This window comes from Helianthus annuus, chromosome 9 (assembly GCF_002127325.2).
Source record: "Helianthus annuus cultivar XRQ/B chromosome 9, HanXRQr2.0-SUNRISE, whole genome shotgun sequence".
Taxonomy (NCBI): domain Eukaryota; kingdom Viridiplantae; phylum Streptophyta; class Magnoliopsida; order Asterales; family Asteraceae; genus Helianthus; species Helianthus annuus.
In genome coordinates, this window is record NC_035441.2 from 164995581 (window position 1) to 165020145 (window position 24565).

At 37.3% G+C, this 24565-nt stretch overlaps 3 protein-coding genes across 3 annotated transcripts; 1 reads left to right on the forward strand and 2 right to left on the reverse strand.

The window, feature by feature from the left end:
• The first annotated feature begins 800 nt into the window (after positions 1-800).
• Positions 801-2726, forward strand: LOC110879384 (F-box protein At1g47056). Its single transcript, XM_022127831.2, has one exon. The coding sequence runs from the start codon at positions 949-951 to the stop codon at positions 2554-2556; it is 1608 nt and encodes a 535-aa protein (XP_021983523.1). The 5' UTR covers positions 801-948; the 3' UTR covers positions 2557-2726.
• A 485-nt stretch (positions 2727-3211) lies between these two features.
• LOC110879385 (adhesive plaque matrix protein-like) lies at positions 3212-3985 on the reverse strand. The gene has a single exon (XM_035977109.1). The coding sequence runs from the start codon at positions 3983-3985 to the stop codon at positions 3212-3214; it is 774 nt and encodes a 257-aa protein (XP_035833002.1).
• A 2810-nt stretch (positions 3986-6795) lies between these two features.
• Positions 6796-9011, reverse strand: LOC110879387 (low-temperature-induced cysteine proteinase). Its single transcript, XM_022127834.2, has 5 exons — positions 8490-9011; positions 7982-8217; positions 7759-7899; positions 7217-7666; positions 6796-7119 (listed from the first exon to the last, which is right to left on the reverse strand). Exons 1-5 carry the CDS (start codon positions 8953-8955, stop codon positions 7039-7041), a joined length of 1374 nt encoding a protein of 457 aa, XP_021983526.1. The 5' UTR covers positions 8956-9011; the 3' UTR covers positions 6796-7038.
• Positions 9012-24565: the final 15554 nt, after the last annotated feature.

The following is a 24565-nucleotide window of genomic DNA, read 5'->3' on the forward strand; positions in this document are numbered from 1 at the left end:
TACACAACGAGTATTATCAAGTTGCAGCTTGTTTAAACACATACAAAGAGAGATTGTTATATATTTACTGTTATTATTGATGAGAGTGATCCAAACATATCGAGTCTTTAAAACCATAACATCCATCAATGTTTTATGGTTCAAAACGTACCACCTCTAAAGCCACAGATCAACACCTAGTAAAATACTTATTCGAGTAGTCGTTTTCTTTCCTTTTTGATAAAAATACAATACATTCAGATGTGTTGTGCTGCCAAAGTTGCACTATTGTGTTAAAATGGTCGCTAAACAAATAAGGCGATGCCAACTTCAAAACACTATCAACTTGACATAATAACACATGTATATATGGTCGTTAACACCATGTTATAGTGTATGCTTAGAACTGTAGACCCAAATTTGAGAGCTATAATACTTAATTTGATACTTCTATATTTTAGACCCGTTTTGATTGTCACGGGGTGTGACCCCGCCGTTTAAGACTTAATTAATTAACACTTATATGTTCCCCCGTAAGAATAATTTAATACTCAAACCCTCAATTTTTTATTTTTTAAACAAACTTCCCAATTTAAAAATAATCATGTTTATAAACATCATGACAATATGTTCCGTCACATGTTGACATCTCCTGAATCCCGTATAAAGTATAAACAGTCATAGTCACGCTAGTCACGCTCTCGTTCCAGTGTGTGCGTCTTCACCACCTTATCATACTCATCCATAATCAAAACCACTTGCACCCTTAAGCATTTCTCCTCAAATCCCAACCATACATTTGTAACCCTCATCATAGTTTCACAACTCTCTTTCCTATACAACCCCCACCCCAACACATAATATAATTTTTTAAATCCGTGTTTAAATCACATTTTCAATTCCACAACCCATCGCCGGTTGCAGTTGCTACCGTCGCCGGAGACAGTTACTGTTTCATCTCCGCCGTGGATGGGCCAATCACAGTCAATTAACGGCAGAGTCATCAACCGACGTCGAGATAACTCCGTCGATCACCTACGCAGATCGATGCCGGACGAAGATCCAAAGGAATTACGTTCATTTCTAACGGAAAAAGACGTTGAAGACGAAGAATGTGTTACGGTTAGCGGAGATATTTCGATTCTTCCAGACGCGTGTCTCGCGTGCATCTTCCAGTTTCTCAGTTCCGGCGACCGGAAACAATGCTCACTCGTGTGCCGCCGGTGGCTGGAGATCGAAGGACAGAGTCGTCATCGTCTCACTCTCAACGCACAATCGGAACTCGTTTCCGTCGTGACATCACTCTTCTCTCGATTCGATTCGGTAACCAAACTCTCTCTGAAATGCGACCGTAGATCTGTAAGCATCGGAGACGACGGACTTGTTCTAATCTCTCAGCGTTGCCGGAATCTCACGCGCCTGAAGCTCCGATCGTGCCGGAAATTGACGGATATAGGTATGGAAACTTTTGCTAAGAATTGTAATAATTTGAAGAGGTTTTCGTGTGGATCGTGTGCTTTTGGTGCTAAAGGAATCAACGCTGTGATTAATAACTGCTCGTTGTTAGAAGAATTATCGGTTAAGCGGTTACGTGGCGTTGGTAATGGTGGTGTAGTGGAGCCCATTGGACCAGGTTTAGCTGCTTTGTCTCTTAAGTTTATTTGTTTAAAGGATCTGTATAATGCACAGTGTTTCGGACCGTTGATAATCGGATCGAAAAATTTAAGGACATTGAAGTTGTTTAGGTGTTCTGGAGACTGGGATAGGTTACTGGAGTTGGTTAGTGATCATGTGGATGGATTGGTAGAGGTTCATCTGGAAAGGCTGCAGATGAGTGATGATGGCCTTGTAGCAGTTTCACATTGTCAAAATTTGGAAATACTGCATATTTTGAAAACACCAGATTGTTCGAATTTAGGTTTAGTTTCTGTTGCTGAGAATTGTAAGCTTTTGAGGAAGCTTCATATTGACGGTTGGAAAACGAATAGGATAAACGATGATGGGTTGATTGGTGTGTCAAAATACTGTGTCAATCTTCAAGAGTTGGTGCTTATTGGTGTTGATTGTACTCGTGTTAGTTTAGAGCTGTTAGCTACGAATTGCCAGAAGCTAGAGCGATTGGCGTTATGCGGGAGTGAAACGGTTGGGGATGCTGAGATTTCCTGCATTGCTGAAAAATGCACAGCTTTGAAGAAGCTTTGCATCAAGAGTTGCCCTGTATCTGATCTTGGAATGGAAGCGCTTGCAGGTGGGTGTCCGAATTTGGTGAAAGTTAAGGTGAAGAAGTGTCGTGGAGTGACGGGTGATGGTGTCGGTTGGTTGAGGGCTAGCAGGGAGTCGTTGGCTGTGAATTTGGACACTACAGAAGTTGAGAGTCAGGATGCGGTTAGTGATGGTGGTCAAGATGAAAACCCTGCTGCAGCTAACCAAATTGAGGTAGCTAGTAATGTTGCTTCCAGCAGTAGTAGTAGATCAACATCATTCAAGGCTAGATTTGGCCTTATTGCTGGGAGAAATTTAGTGTCGTGCGCATTCAGGAAGTGGTCAAGCTTCAGCGGTGGTTCCCCATGTCATTGAGCAGGAAATGGTCCAGAGTAGGGAAATTTGCTGGTTTGTTATACAGTCATGTTTTTAACTTTATAATTAGATGCTTCTGTCTTGTGTATTCTGTATTCTGCCTGGTTTGCTTGCTAAATTTGGTCTGCATTGATGGCATTTTTCTTATGGAATTTGATCTTTGTTGTTAACTTGTTATAAACTATAATATATGATAAGCTAATCTGTTTAATCTCAATTAATCATCCAAATTTGAACAGGATATCTTGAATGTATGATGATTGTTGAACTTGTGAAATAAAGTGTCAATGAATAATTGAACGTACACTTGCACAACCACTCACCTCTTGTTGTTACCATACCATTAAATGATTAGATTTTTGTAATAGTTCTGCAAGCTAAAGTTAGCTGATGGATGATTCACATGATCGTATAGATTATAAGTCACATGAGGGAGGAGGGCCTTAGCTTTTTGTTCGGTAACAATCTCTTTTCCTATTTAAAAGATATCATGATGGAAACAAATAAACACAAATTTATACATGCTTTGTAACTAATTCATACCAATCAATTGAAATAACATATTCACAAATAATAAAAGGTGAATCAAATACTGTGATCCTCAATAGAAGCATTTTATTCAGTTCAGTGATAAAAAGTACCAGAAACAAGATTTTTAGTATGGTGGTGGTGGCGGGTACACTGCAACAGATGGAGGTGGTGGATACGCTCCGGTTGTTTGTTGTGTAGGATAACCTTGTGGTGCTGGATATGTTGTCTGTGGCGGATAAGTGGCAGCTGACGGTGGATATGTTGCCTGCGGCTGATATGTGGCAGCTGATGGCGGATATGTTGTCTGTGGTGGATATGTTGATGGCGGATATGTTGTCTGTGGTGGATATGTGGATGGCGGATATGTTGTCTGCGGTGGATATGTTGTCTGCTGTGGATATGTGGCGGTTGGTGGTGGATATGTTGTCTGCGGTGGATATGTGGTGGTTGATGGTGGATATGTTGTCTGCGGTGGATATGTGGTGGTTGATGGTGGATATGTAGTGCTAGGAGGGTAAGTTATGTTACCAGAAGTTGGAGGGTATGTGTTTAATCCCGGAAAAGGGCTTGATCCAGAAGGAGGATATGTTGAATTTGGAGGGTAAGATGGTAAAACTGAATTAGGAGGGTATGATGGGAAAGGGGAAGATGTGGTTAAAGCAGTTGGAGCTGTAGGATAGATAGACGATGCGTTTGTGTAGGTTGATGCAGGGTAGGGGGCAGCAGGGTAAGGGGCTGCAGGTTGTGGCATGGCGGAGTAAGAGGCGGCTGCTGGTGGGGCTGAAGGATTGTATGACTGGACCGTGGAAAGTGCGGCGGCTGGGGTAGCGTATGGTCCCGCAGGTGGAGCATATTTAGTATCCATGGTGGTAGTGGAGGAGATGGGTGCACCGACCATGGCAGGAGCTGATTTGTGTGAGGTTTTGGAAGAAATCAGATCAGATGAAATGGTAGTTGACTTTATTTAGATGAGAGATCTTCAGATTGATAGTTAGGAACTAGTCATGTTACCATGTATATAAATAATCAAATCAAGTTGGATCCAGTGGGTGTTGAGTCGAATTTTATTCCATGGTTGACTTGTTCTTCTCTTATAAATGCCAAAAACAATTATTAAAAATATAACGAAATCCTAAGTTTCTTCTAGATTTAATCTTAAATATATTAATTTTATAACGATAATTATAAATTCTTAATTTATACCGTGTTCATGCTTTGACTTGTTCAAACATTTGTCAAAATTTGTGTGTTGCATGCGTGTAATGCCTAATGTGATCCTTCAAGACAAGAAAGTTCTTGATATGGGGTAAATTATAAAGAAGTCCCTAGGTTATACTATAATTAACATGTTTTTTTTTTATCCTTTAGAATTCTTTACTATGCGCTTAGTCCTGATTGAGTTCAAATTACATAGTATGCAAGTGTGCTTGTTTGTTGAAATCCAAGAAGATAAGAATTAGAGTTCCATTCTTTAGTCTTTACTCTTTAGTCCATGGGGTATGGGGGTCGGCAAGGGTCGGAGAGGGAAGAGTTGACGTCAGTGTCGAAGGGAAACACCGCCCCCCTCCATTCGGTTTAATTGACTTCGGGGATTTCTCCCCCATCTCCCTGGCTACACACATCTCTATCTCTCTTGTTTCTCCCTCTCTTTTGATTTATGGAAGGGTATGAAGGGGAACAATGGAACACCACCCCCCTTTAATGGGGATGGAGGGGAAGGTGGTTAGGTGGAGATGCAGGGGCGGACCTACCTACTGGTGTGGGTGGGCGGCCGCACCTCTTGAAAAAAAAAATTAGGGTTAAATTTCGTACAAAATCCCGACCGCACCCGTTGAAAATTTTCAACCACACCCCTTGGAATTTTCAACCACACCCCTTGAACAAAAAATCTTATGAATTTATAAGAAAAATTTTGTAAACACTGATTTTTATTAAAATATAACCTAATTTATATAATTATTCTTTAACCACTTTACTTAACAATTTAACCTAATAACTTTCACTTAACAATTTAGCCATTAGCCCAATAAATATTCCATTGTAACCCAAGCCCAATTAACCCAACCCAATTATATTTGAAGTTAAATTAAATAACCCAACCCAAGCGCCCCTTCCAATTCTTTCTCCCGCTCTCCCTCTTCTGATCACGCAGTGACCGACGCACGTAAGCAGTCAACGGGCACGACGACAGCGACTGTATTCTCACAGGAAAAGCTTGATTCCGGCCACCCATCACCCGGAATTCAAAATTTAACGAGGTATCTTCGTTTTTTTATGATTTTTTTGTTGTTTTATTTGGTTTTTTAGGAGAAATAGAGTTATAAATGTGTTAGAAGGGTTTGAATTTTTGTGTGTTTTGATGTATTTTTTTGTTGTTCTAGACTTTAGTAGCATTATTTTGTTGTTTTGATGATTTTTTTGTTGTTCTAGACTTTAGTAGCATTATTTTGTTGTTTTGATGTTTTTTTTTTTGTTGTTCTAGACTTTACTAGGGCTTGAAAATTATATGTGACAGGAACCATGAGTAGTGAAGTTTTGGCGGGATCTCTCAAGAGGAACCATTAGGAAAGTAGCTATATATGATGGTTTGCATAGATTTAAAAAAATAAAACCCGTAGGCACAATTTTAAACATGTATGTAATGATGTTTGACGTGTTTTAGATGGTTATATAAATTTTAGTTTGACGTTCTTTTGTTTTACATGACCTGACCCGATCCCACCCGATATGAACCGGATTTTTTTATATACCTAGGGGCCTAAAATCTTTAAAAATATCCCGCACCCCATAGAAAAATTTCCGAGTCCGCCACTATGGAGATGATGTGAAGGATGGGTGCATGGGTTTGATGGGCAACCATACCCACAAGCCTTACCTGTTCGTTAGACTTATAATGACTAGTAACAAGTTCGAATGAAACATCATATGAAACATGATACTTTTGATCGGGATACTCTTCAGTCATGTAATGTTGGAAGTTTCATATACCTTGGTTGTCGTCTCAATCGTATGCGTCTGCAAGCTTTGAATGGAAGTTTGTTTGTCCATACTTTTCCCCACCCCCAACCCAATCGTCTTCTTAAAAGGATAAGATTCCAACATGCTAGTTAAGATATGAAGATCCTCTAGTTCTTTTGATGATAGAGTCACTTTCCTTCAACTACAAGAGAAAATTAATGATGAATATCCTGCCTGCCACTGTCATTGTGAAACCAAGCATTGATGTACAATGTCTGTGACATGTTTGGATCGGTGTTGATCGATTTTGGCGATGTTTAGCCAAGTGCCGGTAACCATATTTTTTTTCCCATATGGATTTGAGATTGTGATTTGCTTTACAATGAATTAACAATCTTCTTTGGAAGGTAGGCATGATGAGATTACCTTGTGAGCCTTTATGAAGTTTGCTCAGGGACAACTCAAGTAGGATTCTTAATTCGGTTTCAACAGGTTTAATTTATTAGGTTAAGTTTTTAACCCAGTTTCAACAGAGGAGCTCTTAGACCGATATCAAACCAGTTGACCGACGGTTCTGTTTGAAAGCATGACCACTTTCGGGTCAGCTTTCAAACCACTAAATTCAAGCCTAGAACTGAAGACTAGAAACCCAAATAGAAAGGCCCAGTTTATGACCTCGAAGCCCAAATCCATCTACAAGACTACAACCACCCAAAGCAAAGGAACATGGGCATGGCAGCCTGACCCAAATGATAAAATATCTATTTATAAAACACATCTCATCAACATAGTTGGAAACTTGGAATCAAATTTCAAACCAAATGACATGTACTATACAACAACTCCAATAACAAGATTTATGATTGCAACCAGAATAGCAAATTGTTCAAATAGCAGGAATCCAAATGGTGATATAGGAAATACTTCAACAATATTTACAAATATCGAATCCGATGAACGAAAGTAACATCGGATTTCGTGTAAACCATCAACTTAGGCACTGCTCCTCTTCAACTTTGTTGGTGTTGCAAGAATCCTCTTGCTTGCATTGACTTCCAATGGGCTGTTCTTACTCTGTTACAATCCAATGATCCATCACACATTAATCATACTGTCACATCTTATTATAATTTAACAAAACATTATAAGATTGATAAAGACATGAACTTACCTTTGAGCAGGTACCACGTCGGACATTGCAAATGGGATAATCATGTGGGCAACAACTGTAGTGATCGTCGCAGCAAGACGCACCCTCTAACGGACAGCAACCCCAAGCGAAACAGTAGCCATAGTACTCATAAATGCAGCAGCAGGTTGTGCTTTCAGGGCACGTGCTGTATGCATCACATACCACTTCGGGTGCAGCCGGAGATGGTGGAGTTGGGCCAGGGTTTGGTGGGTTATCACCGGTCTTGATGGGGTATGATGCCTCCATTGCAATACCGCATAATCCTGTTTTGTCCTTAATGTTTCTTTCCATCTTCAAGTAACCAGATTCTCCCCATTCCGCACCCCATGAGTTCTTCACTATCCAATAATCTTTACCATTTTCAGTCCCGTACCCGACAGCTAGCACACCATGATCCAAAGCTGTTCCACATGAACCAGTGAAGATACCCTGCATACATTAAAACCGAGTCGAATATTACTACGATTCCTGATTCGTTTATGCGTTTTGTGATTATCTAAATCATGTATATATTGTATTACCGAAGTGTAAAACTGGAAATCCCTGCCACCGGCTTCAATAGCAACCGCTATAGGTTGGTTCACAACAGCCTTTTTGAGCGACGATTCATCATTAACCGGTACATCTTCATAACCATCAATGGTAACAACCTTTGCGTTTTTCTGCACAAAGCAAATGCACATCATCAGAAACAAACCAAACCAACAAATCGCTAAAGGATTCAACGAAGAACACAATCCAAACCTTGTTAGCGTCACATCTACCATCTCTACCAGTGTAAGGATAGTCTTGTTCGGTATCAATCCCACCATTCTTTATAATAAATTCAAAAGCGTAATCCATAAGACCACCATTACATCCTTCATTGTAGGATGTATCACAATCAACAAGCTCCTGTTCAGAAACTGAGATCAGATCACCCGTCACGATCTTGTTGATCCCTTCCACCGATCCCGTGGCAGAAAATGCCCAACAACTTCCTGAAATTCATAAAATATAACTTTTCCCATAAATATATGATCTAATTATGGTTATTTTTATCTGTTAGTATTATTGTATCCGTATATAAAAAGTAGATTCACTAATTTAGGGATATCATCATCAATCTAAACAAAAAGACACGTACTGGTATCAATCAATATGCTACTTAGTTGTATATGTACTATGCTAATCATGATGTACTTTTTTTATAACGAAAAATAGAATTAAAAAATAAATAAATAAAACAAAGATCCTATGAAACACAACTTACCACAACTTCCTTGATCTTTGACTTGTGTGACAGCACCAGATTCTCTCCAATCTACTGATTCCGGCAAGGAATCACCTAACCGAAAAGCATACCGATCACTCTTAACCGAGTTCAACTTCTTCTTACTGTCAACAATCTTGACACCAGTATAAGTTGCACGGTACTCTTCGTTAGTCAGATCGGCAAACTTGTTGAGTCCAAGCTTATAGGAGTGGTCACCAGAATTATGTTCATCGATGAAACGGAGGTTATCTTTAAAGATCTCAAACCTCTTGTCTTTTTCTCCAATAGCGTTGTACGTTTTCCCATGTTTCACGAGCCATGACTCGTAGAGAGCGTTGACTTCTTCGTCAGTGCGCCAGTTGGTGGTGTCGTAACGGATGATGGACATGTCGACGGCGGAGGAGACGGTGGAGATGGTGAAGAGGGTGAAGAGGAGGAGTGTGGCCATTGAAGGAAGCTTCATGTTGCAGGTGAGGATTGAGGAGAGAGGATGGATGGAAGTGAAAAGGTGGGGTGGAGGTATTGGTTTATAAAGGGAAAAGTAGATTGGTTTTGGGATATTTCAAATTTAAAATTGTTTTTAATATTTGTTTGTATTGACAATTGGAAGTATAATGTTTTTATATACGTATTTGATGATGTGTTAAACATTATCTCATAAGATACGGAACTCTATGGTATTTTCTGATTTTTTATAATAATGAGTTTGATATTTTTATAAGATACTTGATATTATTGTTATCGCGAATAGCTTATTGAAGAAGAAGAAGAAAATACCTGTTGGATTATTGATCATCGGCATGAACTTTTAATGAATAATCTGGTGATCATTTTTTGGACTTGAATTGTCAATCACCACTGGAATTACTCTACAAAAGAGAATTTGTTAGACTTGTCAGTCTCTATGTAAGGGTGAGAGGGGCACTCCCCTTTTAGGGGAGTTCCCTCTCTTACGCACATCCAATCAGGTTATGTCACGTCAACTCCCCTTTTAAACTCCCCTCACATCTTAATTTGATGGCGGCACTCCCCTCTTAGGTGTGTACAAGTATGTAAGCCCAAGGTACACGTTGCCCAACCTTTTAAACATGAAATCTTGTGCGGTGAACACACACCGCTCCCCCTCCCCGAATACCCTCCTCGAAGTGACGGCGGCAGTGTTCCCGCTCGGGAACTAGACTCCCCGCACCCATCCCCGCAGAGTGCCCCGTTCCCCCTAATCACTATTCGGTGTGATAATAAATATATGTTTTTTTTATGAAAAAGTAACAGGAAATGCAAGCAATAGTAATTCTCGACTAATGTGTTATCACATCATTGGGTGCTTATATTAGCAAAACTAATGTTTTCGTCACTATCAAATGGTGGTTGGCACAGCAAAACGCATAATCGTCGTGATAGTGACACTTTCATTCTTATTGTTGAGATTGTTAACATTGTTTTTTTCATGTCTTCATTCTCTGCCACGTAGGCGTAACCATAATTTAGTCCTCACTTGAGTCGAACCCACTAGGTTGATCTTCATACCGTGCATTATATATATCTATATATATATATATATGATTAGGTTCATTTGTGAACAACATCTTCATAGTGAATTGTGTGAACTGATCTGGACCCTTGATTTCCTTTTTAGTTGTTAAGAGTAGGATTGTAATTATATAAAAAAATAGATTTAAATCATTATTTTAATAATTGAATTCAGTTACATATTTCCTATTTTTAATTCATTATCCACAATATCTTTTATATTTTAAGAAGATAATTATTAAAAGGAATAACAAATCACCAGATTTCAAGATCTTCACCAAAATTCAATTTCGATTTTTAACATCAATAGCACGTAACTTTCATATTTCATAAACCCAGAATTTCATCATCGATCAAGAGCACGTAACCTTCATATTTCATAAACCCAGAATTTCATCATCAATCAGTTGCACCACATAACTTTCGCCGAACCTTAATCGTCGTCGGCAATTGCTATCATCGCCGGTAGTTGCTAACGTCGTCGACTGGGTATTGTATGCGGATTCTGCCGAACCTTAATCGTCGTCGGCAGTTGCTTTTTAAACCCAGAATTCATCATCGATCAGTTCTTCCCTTCTTTCATTCATGGCCGACCCAGAAATTAATAATCACAATTTCGACGAAAACGTTGATGAGGATAACGATCCGATTAACGATAATGTTTTCGTTACAACAATGGATCGTCCAGTGTGTATCGTATGACCATTAATTTCCATAATTTTTGTTAATGAACCTTTGAAGACACTCAGCATTGTTGTCCTTATTGCAATCAGTAAACTTGAGTTGAGTACGTAAGTTGTGTGTATAATCTTGGGGACTGAACCAACATACTCGAGTAGCCTCTGTCATAAATTAGTGGTGGTCATTATATTTACCACTTGGCATCCATTACACATATTTTAATCTTAAACATGACGTTCTACTCTTGGTAATACCATGATGCCAGTTAACACATGACTTTTTTATCTTGGTCTGAATTACACATATTTTAAGCTTAAACATGCATGTTTCTGTAATACATATGTGTATGTACACAAGGTACACATGTGTATTGCATAATCTACACATGCTAACGTGATAATACATATGTATATAACGTACGCGGGTTGCATGAAAATAGAATATTTTTTGTTAATGAACCTTTGAAGACACTCAGCATTGTTATCCTTGTTGCAATCGGATGCACCTCAGTCTACCATAATTTTTGTTAATGAACAGGTTTGACTTATGGTGTCTTTTCATAATTGATAGTGTAGTTTGAATTTAAATAACTTAAAGGTTAATTAAAATATGTACAGTTCATGTGTATAGCGTTCGATTGAGAAGAAAGTAATTTTTTCACAATTAATTGTTTTAGCTTACTCCACTAGTTATACACATAAGCACAGTTCATGTTTTTTAGTTTGATTCGCTTGTGTGTATGTATATAACATTTTTAACGTATTTTTTTAATAAAATTGTGCAGAGTCGGTTGCGAGTAACGTATATGAAACTTGTCACACCCCGATAATTCCACATATTATCGGTAAGCCCGGTGGGGAGTATCGTGACGTAGTTGATATCATCATGGTCAAACATACACAGAATAGCACAGCGGAAGTCTTGGAATATAAAATAGTATTACAAACCCAAATGTCTGAAATTATCAAAGTATTTAATATAGACGACACTGTAATATCAAATCCACAGGTGGATCTTTACAGAATGTATAAGGTGAAGTTTAACAGACTTTAAGGCATCTTTAAGGATTTGCAAGATCCTCTATTTCGACACCGAGCAACTCCCAGCCTATTACGAGTAGTACCTGCCACTTAGTCTTTGGAAAATACGTCAGTTTTCACTGGTAAATACAATTAACTGACTCTTTTGAAAAGAGTTTATGAAAATTGATTTAAGTACACAAGGCACAAACCATTTAATACTTGGGACAATTATTTAAGATAATTTTGTATACAGTTTTACATGTTTGTCTTACATATGGGGCCGGTTTGGAAGCCGGTCATGATTAACCGACTCACCACTTATAGAACCCACAAATGAGTTATCCCCAACATGTGGGTTATATTAGCATTTGCATCTGTCAGGTGTATGCCTACACCCCATGCATAGGTCGAATGAAATGAGCCAAGGATATCCAGGACACGGTCGTATTAACCCCCAATGCTTATGTTATCAAATAAAACAGATTAAAACGGGTTATGTAAATTTATTAATCACAATCCGATTAAATGATTTCATACCCGACCAAGTGGTATTATTATAATACCATATCCCAAGCCCGTATAAGGGAAAAATAAGTTAAAAGTATTTACCTGAGCTAATACTTGATTCACAGCAAAATAACTCAGTCGTATCCAATCTAATTAAATGCAGGTAGCTTTTACCGGGTGGCTCTAGTCTGGAATGATGGTAATATACAACCAATTCAGAATGCTAACGTGTCTTAATTAGGTCATGGACCTAGACCGGCTAACTTAAAGTTTTAGAAACGGTACGATATGCTAGATTAAGCGGTGACCGGAATAGAATGTGATTTAGACCCGACAAGTTTGGATACTGGTATAATATGGGTAAACTAAACGCATTCTGGATTTTGAGATAAAAACGATAAGGTTAAACCTGTTTCGGCAAATTTACGTAAACTAGTTACATAAACCGATCCGAACGCGTAAATGCGTAACGGGCAACCAAATGAATCACATACGAGTCTCATATGTTAGTATGCTTAGAATATGTTAATACATCAGTAGGATGTTAATATATATGCCCAAAAAGTATTTAAAACCAATTTAAGTCTCGTAGGGGCATTTTGGTCATTTTAATGTTTATAAAAGAGATTTTATAATAAACTGAGGTTCTGGTCTAAAACATTCAGTAAAAATATTTATTTTATCACATTACATTAGTAAGATATCAGACGTATGTGAGGTTTACCATTTATGGCCAAACTATGCCCCGGAAGGGTATTTTGGTCATTTCACATATGCTTTTAAGGACATTTTTGGAAGTCTGAGTTCATGACTTATACCTACTGTAATAATATTAAAATTTATTTAAAAATTCAGTAGGTAACAAGTCTTAGGTGTTAAATATGGTTTGAAACCATACTATGCACTTAGTTAGCGTAAAAATCGCTAACTGACGATAATTAAGATGTTTATGGAAATCTGAGATTTTGATCAGTCTTAAATGCTTAAAATAATTTATTTAATATATAAGATCAGTAGGAAAAGGTTTGGCATTCAAATCATTCGTTAATCTCATTTTATGCATGAAAAGGGTATTATCGTCATTTACCGAATTACACAAGAACTCAATGATATGGTCAGTTTGTGTAACACCTCGAAATTTTGTGTCCAATGATGTGTTAACACGTGTCATGAGTTTACACGTGGCATTAGATATTAAATAAAGGAATAAAGTTGACAAACCTTGAAAGTATGTAAATTCGAGGGTTATAAATGTCAACAAAGGGTAAATATACTCTAAAGTAACTCTAAACGATGCTCGTACCTTCAAACGAATAAATCATGGATCGTACGGAAGCGAAACGCGGAAGAAAGTGAGAGATTACAAGCTGCAGGGGTTAACTGTGTCAACATGTTTAATTGTACCTCTGAGTGACCCTTTGACGAACCCGAGGCTTTGTAACAGTAAAATACGCTCACTAGAATGTACTATATAAATTTCGCGAAGTTCCGTTTTAAAACGAGAAAGTTATGATCAAATTCGTACGAGAGGGGTTAAAAGCGTCAACAATGAAAGTTAAGGCTTTCCGGATAGTAATTAAATTAACCGGGGACTTGACAGTGCGGGTAAATGGCACGAGGCCCTTAATTGTAATTAACCGAGGGCCAAATCGCAAAGTTACCCCTTCAAACCCGAAAGGTCAGGTTATTAATTACAAAGATTCGGTTAATCATTACAAAAGATTTAAAAATCTTTGAAAACAGGCCTCAGGCGGCCCGCCTGAGTGAAACAATAAGTTGAAGCGGGCCGCGAGCCACCTGTGGATACGCGTCTGACATGAAGATTCATGCGGCCCGCGTACAAGCTGCATGAAATCTAATGCGGGCCGCGTGAACCACCCAGATGCAGAAACTTTGGACAGACTTGTTGTTTGGAGTTGTGAACGATCAAAAGTGCAATAAATGAAGCATGGGCGCCCTCTACTTGCCTCCTAGCACCAAGGGCCACCTGCTGATCATCCATACTCCCTTGTAGGTTGAGTTGTAATGATCTTGTGCTTGGAAATTCACTATAAAAGGACATACATTGCACATAAGTGAAATCACACTCAAACCTGCATTCTAACTCACTTCTGGAGCTCCAAAGCTTTCCTCTATCATTCTAAGTCGTGCACTAAGCTTCTGTAAGTTGCCTAACCCTTTGTGGTTTCATTTTGCAATAGTTTTAGCCTAAAAGTCAATCCGTCGTAATTAACGATTGACTTTGCGATAAATCACGAATAGTCCAGTGGTTTGTCGAATCAAAGACAGTTATATGATGGTAATCATGTGGGCATTAAACCCCTAAAAGGGCACCCTCTGATTCCCACTCTAACTAGATCAAATGTCGAGTCAAACGTGCTTAGAAAAAGTCAACAGGAATGTCATTTTGCGATTTCTTGCATAATCTGTAATGTAGATGATATGTAACCTGTTTGAACACTCATAAAACATGATAATAAGTATGTAAACTAGTCTAAGCTTGTTTGATCCAACCATTTATTGTTTTGACCCGGTTCGGAGCCGAAAGTCGCAAAAGTTTGACTTTTGCATTGACTTCAGTTCTGACCCGTTAAAGTTTGAAAATGCCTTAGGACTCTCTTAGGACCAGGTTACATGATGGTATAAACCTCTGTGACCGGTTCGTTGTTTGTCCGAGTCTTTTACACATTTCCGTTAAATGCTTAAAAGTTGACCGTAACGCCCTTTTTAATTTAAAACGGGAATTTCGGACACGTGAAAGGATCATGACCTTGGTTACTGATTTCTAAGCATGTCCCTTATGTCAATCCGAGGTCCAGAATAGGAGTTATGCTAAATAGCGCAAATTGCGAAACTTTAGTAATTAAATAGCGCAATTAGCATAACGCCTATCTAAACCCGGATTTCAACACCAAAACTTTTACTCACTGTTGTAAAATAATATTTTGGGATTTTTAATTATTTTTAACCTGCTCATAACCTGCGGTTATGGCAACGGTTCGGTAAATACCGAATATGCCCTTTTCGGCCATAACTTGAGTTCTACAAGGTCTTTTGACCCGATTCCAGTTGCTACGGATTTTAAATCATAAATAAAGTATTTTAGACTTTATAAACTGTTCGGGAAACTCATATTTCCTGTAGAACTCTAAAACCTCTTTTATAATCTTTAAAAAGACCAAAATACCCCTACGGGGCATAATATGAACTTAAACTCGTTACAGGCATTATGGAAGGTATCCTAATGATACCACAACCTCTTTAAGGCATGTTGACTTAGGAAAACAGTGTAGGACTCTTACGGTTACCCGTTGCGCCTATTGCGCGCACGGTTCGGCTTATGTAACTAGTTTACATAAATTAGCCGAAACGGGTCAAACAATATGGTTTTCACCCCAAAAATCCAGAGTATGATTATTATACCCATATAAAACAAGTCTTCAAACTTGTTGGGTCAAAATCACACTCCATTCACGGTTTTCGCCTTTCACGCGATTAAACCGTAACTATCCTTTGAAACCGACCGGTCCAAGCTACGGCAAACATAAAGACCCGTTAGGATTCTAATAGGTTATTTTAAAACCTTCGTTCCAGAATAGGAGACCAGTAAAAGCTATCTGTGATTTACTCAATTAAGGATTTTACTTGCAAAGGTAAATACTTTTAACTTATTTTCCGTTATACGGGCTTGGGTTACGGTATCTAAAATACCGCTTGGTCGGGCAATTGACCCCAACTCATTAGTAGTTGGGTATTATCAATGTGACCTGTTTAAAAACTGTTTTGTTGGCTTAAAGCCTTTGGGGGCTTAATGACCATGTCCCGGATATCCTTGGCAGCATTTACGAATGGCCACGACCTTGACATCCCGGTGTAGGCGTACACCCGGCATTATGTCTATAACTATAAAAGTGTAGCCGTTGGTTACCCGCCACGGTGTTATATGCTATGTGGTGTGTCTATTAAACTTTAACCCGACACGACTCGGGCGACCAAACGCATAGTAACATGTAATTCTTTACAAGATTTGATTATAAATTATCCCAAGTTATAAAGAGTTTGTGCCTTGAGCATTTAAACCAATTTTATCAAACATTTTACAAAAGTGTCAGTTGAATGTATTTTACCAGTGTAAACTGACGTATTTTCCCTAAAAAGACTAAATGCAGGTACTAGGCGTAATTGGCTGGGATTTCTCCTTAGCATCATTAGAAGTCTCGCAAGCTTAAGATGCCTGAAGTCTGTCGAACAATATTTTTGATATTATTATTTGATCCCCTGTGGATTATTATTTCAACAATGGTGATACACTGATATTACACTAAATGTTGAAAGACATTATCTTATTGCTTCCGCTGTGCATTCATATATATTGTGTGGTTTGACTATAATGTTGCCAACTACGTCACAGTAATCCCCCACCGGGCCCACCGGTGAGACACGTCGAAATCGGGGTGTGACAGGTTGTAATATGACCAAAAATCCTAAAAATCCCTAAAAATAATATCTTAACAGTAGGTAATGAGTTTTGGGTCAAAACCTATGTTTAAATATGACTTATGCAAGATAGCGTAATTAAATTAATAAAAAGCTTCAATTTACGATATCGAACATAACTTTTGTTTGAGACCAGGAACTGATGTCAAATTTTCGGGACATACTTATATATCAATAATGAAGGTTTTTGTCCTCTCACATTTTCAAAAATCTCGTTTATATGTCAAAAGGGTAAAATGGGCATTTATAAGCATATTAACGGAGATTAGCATATAATTCAGAATACTAAGGACTAGGCAATATAACTCCAGAGGGTTATACTACAACATAAGGTGATCCTAATGGAAGCTTAAAACATGGAAGAATTAAGCTCAATCGGGTCAGAACTGAAAGTCAAAGCAAAAGTCAAGCTTTTGCGACTTTCGGTTGTAAACCGACCCTAAACTGATAATTGTCGGGTTGAACATGCTTAAACATGTTCTAATACTAATTATCAAGTTATTAGAGTGATAAAATATAATTTATAACCTCTGCATTGTTAGTTATGATTATTATTTCAAATTCTGGTCAGTTTGACTTTTTAACTTAATGGTTTGACCTGACAATTAACTAGGCAAACGAAATAATTAGAAGGTTCCCTTTTAAGGGTTAATCACCTACCTAATTATGGTCACATAACCACATTTATTTCGGACAGTGGCTGGACCATTTAAGTTTAAACCAAAAGTCAAAGTCAGATTATGATAACTTTGACTTTTCGGTTTTTAAACTAAAGAAGGGGGCTAAGACACTTACAAAGGATCCTAGCTATCTTTTCTACTAAGATGAGCTTCCTTTTGAATCAGGAACCTCCAGAAATGCTCAAGAACACTTGAACTTAGAGAGAGAAGTGATTGTTTGAATGGTGCAAGTGAAATGGCTGCACAATGAGCCTATTTATAGTGTTTGGGACATATACCAGATCATTACAAGTGTTTAGGGAGGTATTAGGATCTTCACGAGTGTCCAAAGTGGTATTAAAAAGCATCAAATGTCCATAGAATTCGAGTTAGACTTGTTTGGAGGCCAAGGAAGAAGGTGACCTGCACCTGGCCAAGGAATTCTGTCAAATTAAGGCCGTCGCCGCGCGCCACGGTGAAAGGGGGGCTGTGGCGCAATGCCACCACACCACTTACCAGCAAAACAAGTTTCAAACTTGTCACTTTCAGTCCCTGTACCTTCTAATGCAATATATCTTTCATTTTAAGCACAATTGGCCCTTGTAGTTAGTTTGTAGATGATCTAGGGAGTACAACCAAACACCGTTAGGCCCGGTTTTGTTAAACGATCTCTGGAAACAAAAGTTTTGTCTCGTTGACGCTTTAAACCCTAATTCTTGGGAATTCGCGTAAACAACACATAACGATCATGAAACCTCGTGAAATTTATATCACTTATTCTTGGGAGTATATTTGAATATTACAAAGCCTCGGGTTCGTTAAAAGGTTACTCAGAGGTAAGAATTAACATGTTGACACGTTTAACCCCTGTAGTTTTTAATCTTTCGATTATTTTCATAAACGGCTTCTTATATCCAATTAATCACTCGTTTAAGAATATATTCTCTATGTATGGTCATTCAGAGGCACAAGTTTGGCATGGTGACAAATTTAGTCCCTTTGGTTTCATATTTTCATCGTTTTACAACTTTAGTCCTTCAAACCCATTTCACATGATTAGGGTTTAGGACACGTGTCTTCACATAATTGGACACGTTTTTACGAGGTGTTACAAAACTCCTAATGTGACTAGGTACTGGACACCAACTGTCCCTCCCGGATTCAAACCACATGTGAAAGCTAGATTTAGTACGATAGAACAAGCAATTGCGATGTATGAGGAGTACGCACAACTAGCAGGATTTGGAACCCGTCTGGGTACTTCACAAAAAGAAAAAATAGGTGACAAAATAATTACGAATCGGCGACACGTTTTATGCTCTAGAGCGAGCAAACCTAAACATAAAGATAGTATCGCTGATGTCTTTAACTCGATTTCACCGTCACGCCGTTCCAACGTCAAAGTTACATATTGTAAGGCGTGTGTTAAGTTTGTCGTTAACTCAATTTCACCATCGCGTGTTCCAACGTCAACGTCAAGATTTATGATTGCAACGTCAAAAACTCGTCCTTTATGTTGACATCAGATTGCAAAGTGTGTCCTTTATATTCAAAAACTACAAAAAAACGTACTCGACGTTTGCAAACCCTTACACGTTACGTCCTTTAACCCTAACTCGGTTAGTTTTCATGGTTAAATCTGACCAAGTATACCCCACATATGGGTATTTTAGTCATTTTACCCTATGCACTTAAACAAATAATAAAAATACCCCTTTCTCCATATCTCTTCCAAATCTCACTCTCCTTCCTCAACCCTCTCTATCTATCTGTAGAATCTGGGCACCACCGCCATTACACCACCATTGCCATCACATCACCACCGCCCAAAGCTCCTCCGTCGTTGCACCACCACCATCGCACCACCGGCATCTCGTTCTTCTTCCCCTGCACAAACGGCGGCACAGCAGTCAACGACAACCCCAAATTCCTTTCCGTTTTCCCACACAAACACTCACTTTCAATATAGATGGACCAATTTCAAGATTCAAGCAAAGCTAATATTTTATATAGATACATCTCTCTCTACCAAAGGATGATTACCAATTAGGGATTTTGCTTTATTGCTCTGTAGATGCCCAATAAAGTGCCAGTCAATGTCTTGAGGAAGCTGCAAAAACCTCACTAGATTACATACATGGAAGCAAAAATACTATACTATACTATTAATGTTCATATTCAATAGATTAGAAAAAGGACATGAGGGGCCTTTTCAATAAACTCTTGGACATAGTTTCCCCAAAACAACGGTGTCTGGCATCGTAGACTTGTCGAATGAAAGATACAGGTTTGGTCTTGCTGACTGCCACCACACGCACATCGTTGGCCACCCGACCGGATCTCTCTGCCGCCTAACGAACACGCTGGAAAACTGTTCGCACAGTCGTCGCTGTTGCGGAGACTGCTTGTGTGGGTGTGTGATGAAATTGGATTATTAGGGTTTATGAAAGTGAGTGTTTGTGTGGGAAAGCGAAAATGAATTTGGGATTGTCGTTGACTGCTGTGCGGAGACTGTTGTGCCACCGTTTGTGCAGGGGAAGAAGAACGAGATGGTGGTGGTGTGATGGCGGAGGAGCTTTGGGCGGTGATGGTGTGATGGCAGTGGTGGTGTAATGGCGGTGGTGCCCCAGATTCTACAAAGAGACAGCGAGATAGAGAGGGTTGAGGAAGGAGAGTGAGATTTGGAAGAGAAAGGGGTATTTTTATTATTTATTTAAGTGTCTAGGGTAAAATGACTAAAATACCCTTATGCGGGGTCTACTTGGCCAGATTTAACCAAGAAAACTAACCGAGTTATGGCTAAAGGACGTAATATGCAAGGGTTTGCACACATCGAGTACGTTTTTTGTAGTTTTTTAAGACAAAAGACACACTTTGCAATCTGGTGTCAACATAAAGGACGAGTTTTGTAATTTACTAAATCAAGAATTAAATTCTCTTTGAATGGAGTATAGAATTTTTTTTTGTTTAAAATTATTATTATTATTATTTACTATAATTATGATAAAAATAAACATTATATTCTTATCTATTTTTTTTAAATTATTATTATTTAATATGATCATAATAAAAAAACGTTTATCCTTATCTAAATATTTATTCGTATCTAATATTTTGTTTAAAAGTATTATTTTTTAAGATGAGAAATAAATAGGAAAATAAGGTGTGAAAACATCAGAAAGTGACACGTTTTCAAAAAAGATTTTTAAAATTATTATTATTATTATTATTATTATTATTATTATTATTATTATTATTTAGTATGATCATAATAAAAATAAACGTTTATTCTTATCTAAACATTTATTCGTATCTAATATTTTGTTAAAATTTATTATTATTTAAGATTTAAGATGAGAGATAAATAGCAAAAATAAGATGAGAAAGCACCAGAAAGTGACACATGTTAAAAAAAAAAAGATTTTCGTTTATTAGTATAGGAAGAGGAAGATTAAATGACTAGCCATTGCGGATGGGCATCGTCAAAGAGGAATGCACCGCCCTGTTTGCTGTATGCACATATAATGTATATATGTGTGAGCGTCTGGGGAGCAAAAGTGAAAATGCACAACTTTTAACGTTATTTTACTAATTTCGTAAAAATAACATTAAAAGAGGGTGATGGTTAATCATGCATCATGTGGTGGTGTTGATAGCCAAAAGATAAGGGGCGGATGCACTAATCAGAATTTGTTTCAATTGTTGATTGTTATGTGCCTTGTGTCCAAAGCTTGATGCAAAACTACTATCGAGTCGAGGGTCTCACTAGAAGCAGTCTCTCTATTCATACAGGGTATAATGATGATGATGATTTATATATGTATTGACATGCTTTTAAGTCGAAGAAACAAATCTAAATCCCAAACTTCGCTAGAATTAGAATTTTTACTTGATAAAACAAGGTTACATTTTATATAAAAACATCATATGTACAGAAGATTATTGTCGAACTTCAAATGTAAAAAAGTAAACATACAAACAGTGAAAAAGAAAAGTAACACATGACACCATAGTGTCGACAACATCGTACTTTTTTTTCTTGTAATCATTTACAATGCTTAAAACAAGTGAAAACTGAGGTATTTTCAAAAGACTAAGCGCATGTTACATAGCAAGTACGGAATATCCTGGAGTTGCTCGGTCTTTAAATATTGGAATTTGCGACTCCACAGAAAAAGACCCTATTAGTCTCAAGTGTTATTTATATGATTCGATCTGCTTAAGGATCTTTTAAGTACAAACAACTTGTAATAATTTTGTATTTTCCTTTTTGTTTGTACTTTTGTAATATGTAATTTAAAATCCCATCTTCCGCTGTGCATTGTGATTATTGATATCAATCGTCACGCATATAACCCAAGTCCAGGCCCACCAGAAAATCAGGGTGTGATAGTTATTCCTACATAGTTTGTTATATGATTCCGAAAACTGTCTCTAAAACATATTCGATTCAATAAAACGTTACATCTATGATTTATTAAAGCATAACGATACGATTATGGTTCTCAAATCATATCAACTCATTACAAATACTATATAACAAGCCGAGCTGGTACAGATCGAGACCCGTCGTGTAACGTGAGGAATCCCATTAGTTTATAAACAATTGTCACTTGGATTCCACAAAAAATATTAACATTAACAAGAATATTTGCAGGTTATTAAAAAGGCTTATGTATCATTATTTTTTTCCAATAAAGTGTTTGTGAAGCTCTTAAAAAAGTTATTATCTTAAAAAAGTTAATGAGTGAGGATACGATAAGTAAGGAGAGAGGTACACTTAACCTAACCCTGTACTTGCTATTGAAAACCATTTACTAGCCTCAAGGCGATTTTATAAATTACAAACTAACATCTATTATACATTTATTTAATCTCTCCTCGCCTCTTTCAAATTTTAAACTTATCTTGTTTAATTAAAAATGTTTTATTTTATTTGTGTTTTTTTTTTATCTTTCCATTGCCCCTGTTTTATAATGTGAGCTACGAATTGGACTTCCTCTGCCCAAAATTTACTTTAATTGTACCTAGATTTCTAATAAAAAAATCTTTATTTTTGATCCTAAATTGCCCCTGCCAATTAATAAAATTCTCCTACTTTTTTACTTCCTATACCCCTAGATTTCTAATAGATTTCTTATGTTGGCCGTTAAAGAAAACACTTTAAGTTACTTGATATGATAAAATAATTAAAGAACCGAAGTCTAAAAAAACAAAAGCGCCTACTTAATCAATATATGCATGTTTGGACTCCAAGTACGATGTGAATTGTGCTAGATTGTTAGAATTATGGATTGACGTTAGAATGTTCAATTGTTAAACGCTAACTCACGCATATTTGTAGTTGATATGCATTTAAAATCATGTAAAATTAAACATGATCCGTATAACCCCTTCATCTAAATGTTGGTTAATGGGTAGTAATGAAGTAGTAGACGTACTAATCGGGTCAACTGGTTGTAGAACATAGGTTAAATAGATTGGTTAGTCGACCTATTTAGCACCTTTAGCTAAAGGGTTAAATATGTCACCTTGAACATAACCTGTATATCAAAACATGTTAACACAAAAACTGCAAGTTTATTAAATTGGTTGGATATGGCAACCAAAAGATCCAACAAGGTATAGTTATGAACTTCTCTTGGGATTAGTTTTATTTTAATCAACTTCTAGAGTTTTACGTATAACATGAAATTGTGTAGCTATTATGTGATACTTTTGCTTCAAGGTTGTGGGTCAAGAAAAAATTGACGGTTGGGATAACAAGTAAAGACCATCATTTGAGTAACATAAACGAATTTAAGAAAACATAATTGATCTAACAAACTCTTAGGCAGCGTTCGTTTCATGGAATGGAATGGAATGGAATTAGGAAGTTTTTCTTTGTAAAATTGATCTTGGTTGGGGGAGAGAGGAATTTGAAATCCCATGAATTTCTTTAATCAATGAAATTTGAGACTATTTCAACATTCCTTAGAAATCCTTCACTTTAATGAAGGAATGGAATGGAATGTTGAAATAGTCACAAATTTCATTGATTAAAGAAATTCATAGGATTTCAAATTCCTCCCTCCCCCAATCAAGATCAATTTTACAAAGAAAAACTTCCTAATTCCATTCCATTCCATTCCATGAAACGAACGCTACCTTAATGTTTCTTATTTTAGTTAATTGAGTTCTGATCATTCCATTTCACGTAATTGTTTTCATAGCATAATGTCAAACTCAACAGTAGCTATGGCTACACCTAGACTTGCTATTGCTATTTTATGTTTTATCTTGGATGCCATTGACTGTCATAAGTTTAATAAGTTTTCTTTGCTCATTGATTGTGATGAGATTTTCCAGTTTCATATGTTATTTGGTGCCAAAATACAATCTAATTAGCTTGTTAGAATAAGCAAAACAACCCTAATACATCAAATATTAACTTTTAGTTAATGTAATATCTAATTATTTATTATTTTGTTTATTTATAAGGGTAAATTACACTTTTCGTCCTTTATGTTTGTATTGAATTGCAATGGATAGCCTTTAACTTCAATAATTACAGTCACAATCCTTTATTTGGAAAACTCATTACACCTTTCGTCCTTTACCACTAACTAGGTTAAATTTTTCAGTTAACTTTGGTCACTTAAGGGTAATTTAGTCTTTTAACTTAAAAATAATTTTAATAAATAAAACAAATATAGTTTAACCACCACATCACCAATGAAGCACCAGATCTACCCATCAACAAAAATAATTTAATCACCACCAATTAAACAAAAAAAAAATTATCTAGTGAAGCACCTGATCTACGCATCAACTACAACCACCGTCGCCACGAACTTCATATCCAGTGAAGCACCACCATCGTTGCACCTCTGCAATCTACTACCATCATCTATGATTTCTTCATTCAAAACTTGTTGACACAGGTCTGATTGTTGACGGTTGAAGAGGGTGAACGAGGGTTTTAGATTTGAGGCTTTTGGGGGGTTGAAGAGGTGAGATCGGAGTTATTGGGGAGAAACAGATCTGGAAAGGTTGGCAGCGTCTGATAACGCCTACGCTACCAAAGACCAGACAATTTATGCGAAATCAACTTTGGAGGACATGTTTCAGGCGGAAGTTGTTTCCCCCAAATAAACTGGTGGCAAACATGTTTCAGGAGTAGAAATAATCGAGTTTG

What these genes read in the sequence shown, in the direction of transcription:
- LOC110879384 (XM_022127831.2), top strand. Translation starts at nt 949, where the DNA reads ATGGGCCAATCACAGTCAATTAACGGCAGAGTCATCAACCGACGTCGA.
- LOC110879385 (XM_035977109.1), bottom strand. Translation starts at nt 3,985, where the DNA reads ATGGTCGGTGCACCCATCTCCTCCACTACCACCATGGATACTAAATAT.
- LOC110879387 (XM_022127834.2), bottom strand. Translation starts at nt 8,955, where the DNA reads ATGAAGCTTCCTTCAATGGCCACACTCCTCCTCTTCACCCTCTTCACC. An exon ending in GTAGATGTGACGCTAACAAG is followed by an intron (nt 7,900 to 7,981) that starts GTTTGGATTGTG and finishes TGCTTTGTGCAG; the next exon opens with AAAAACGCAAAGGTTGTTAC. An exon ending in ATTTCCAGTTTTACACTTCG is followed by an intron (nt 7,667 to 7,758) that starts GTAATACAATAT and finishes TAATGTATGCAG; the next exon opens with GGTATCTTCACTGGTTCATG.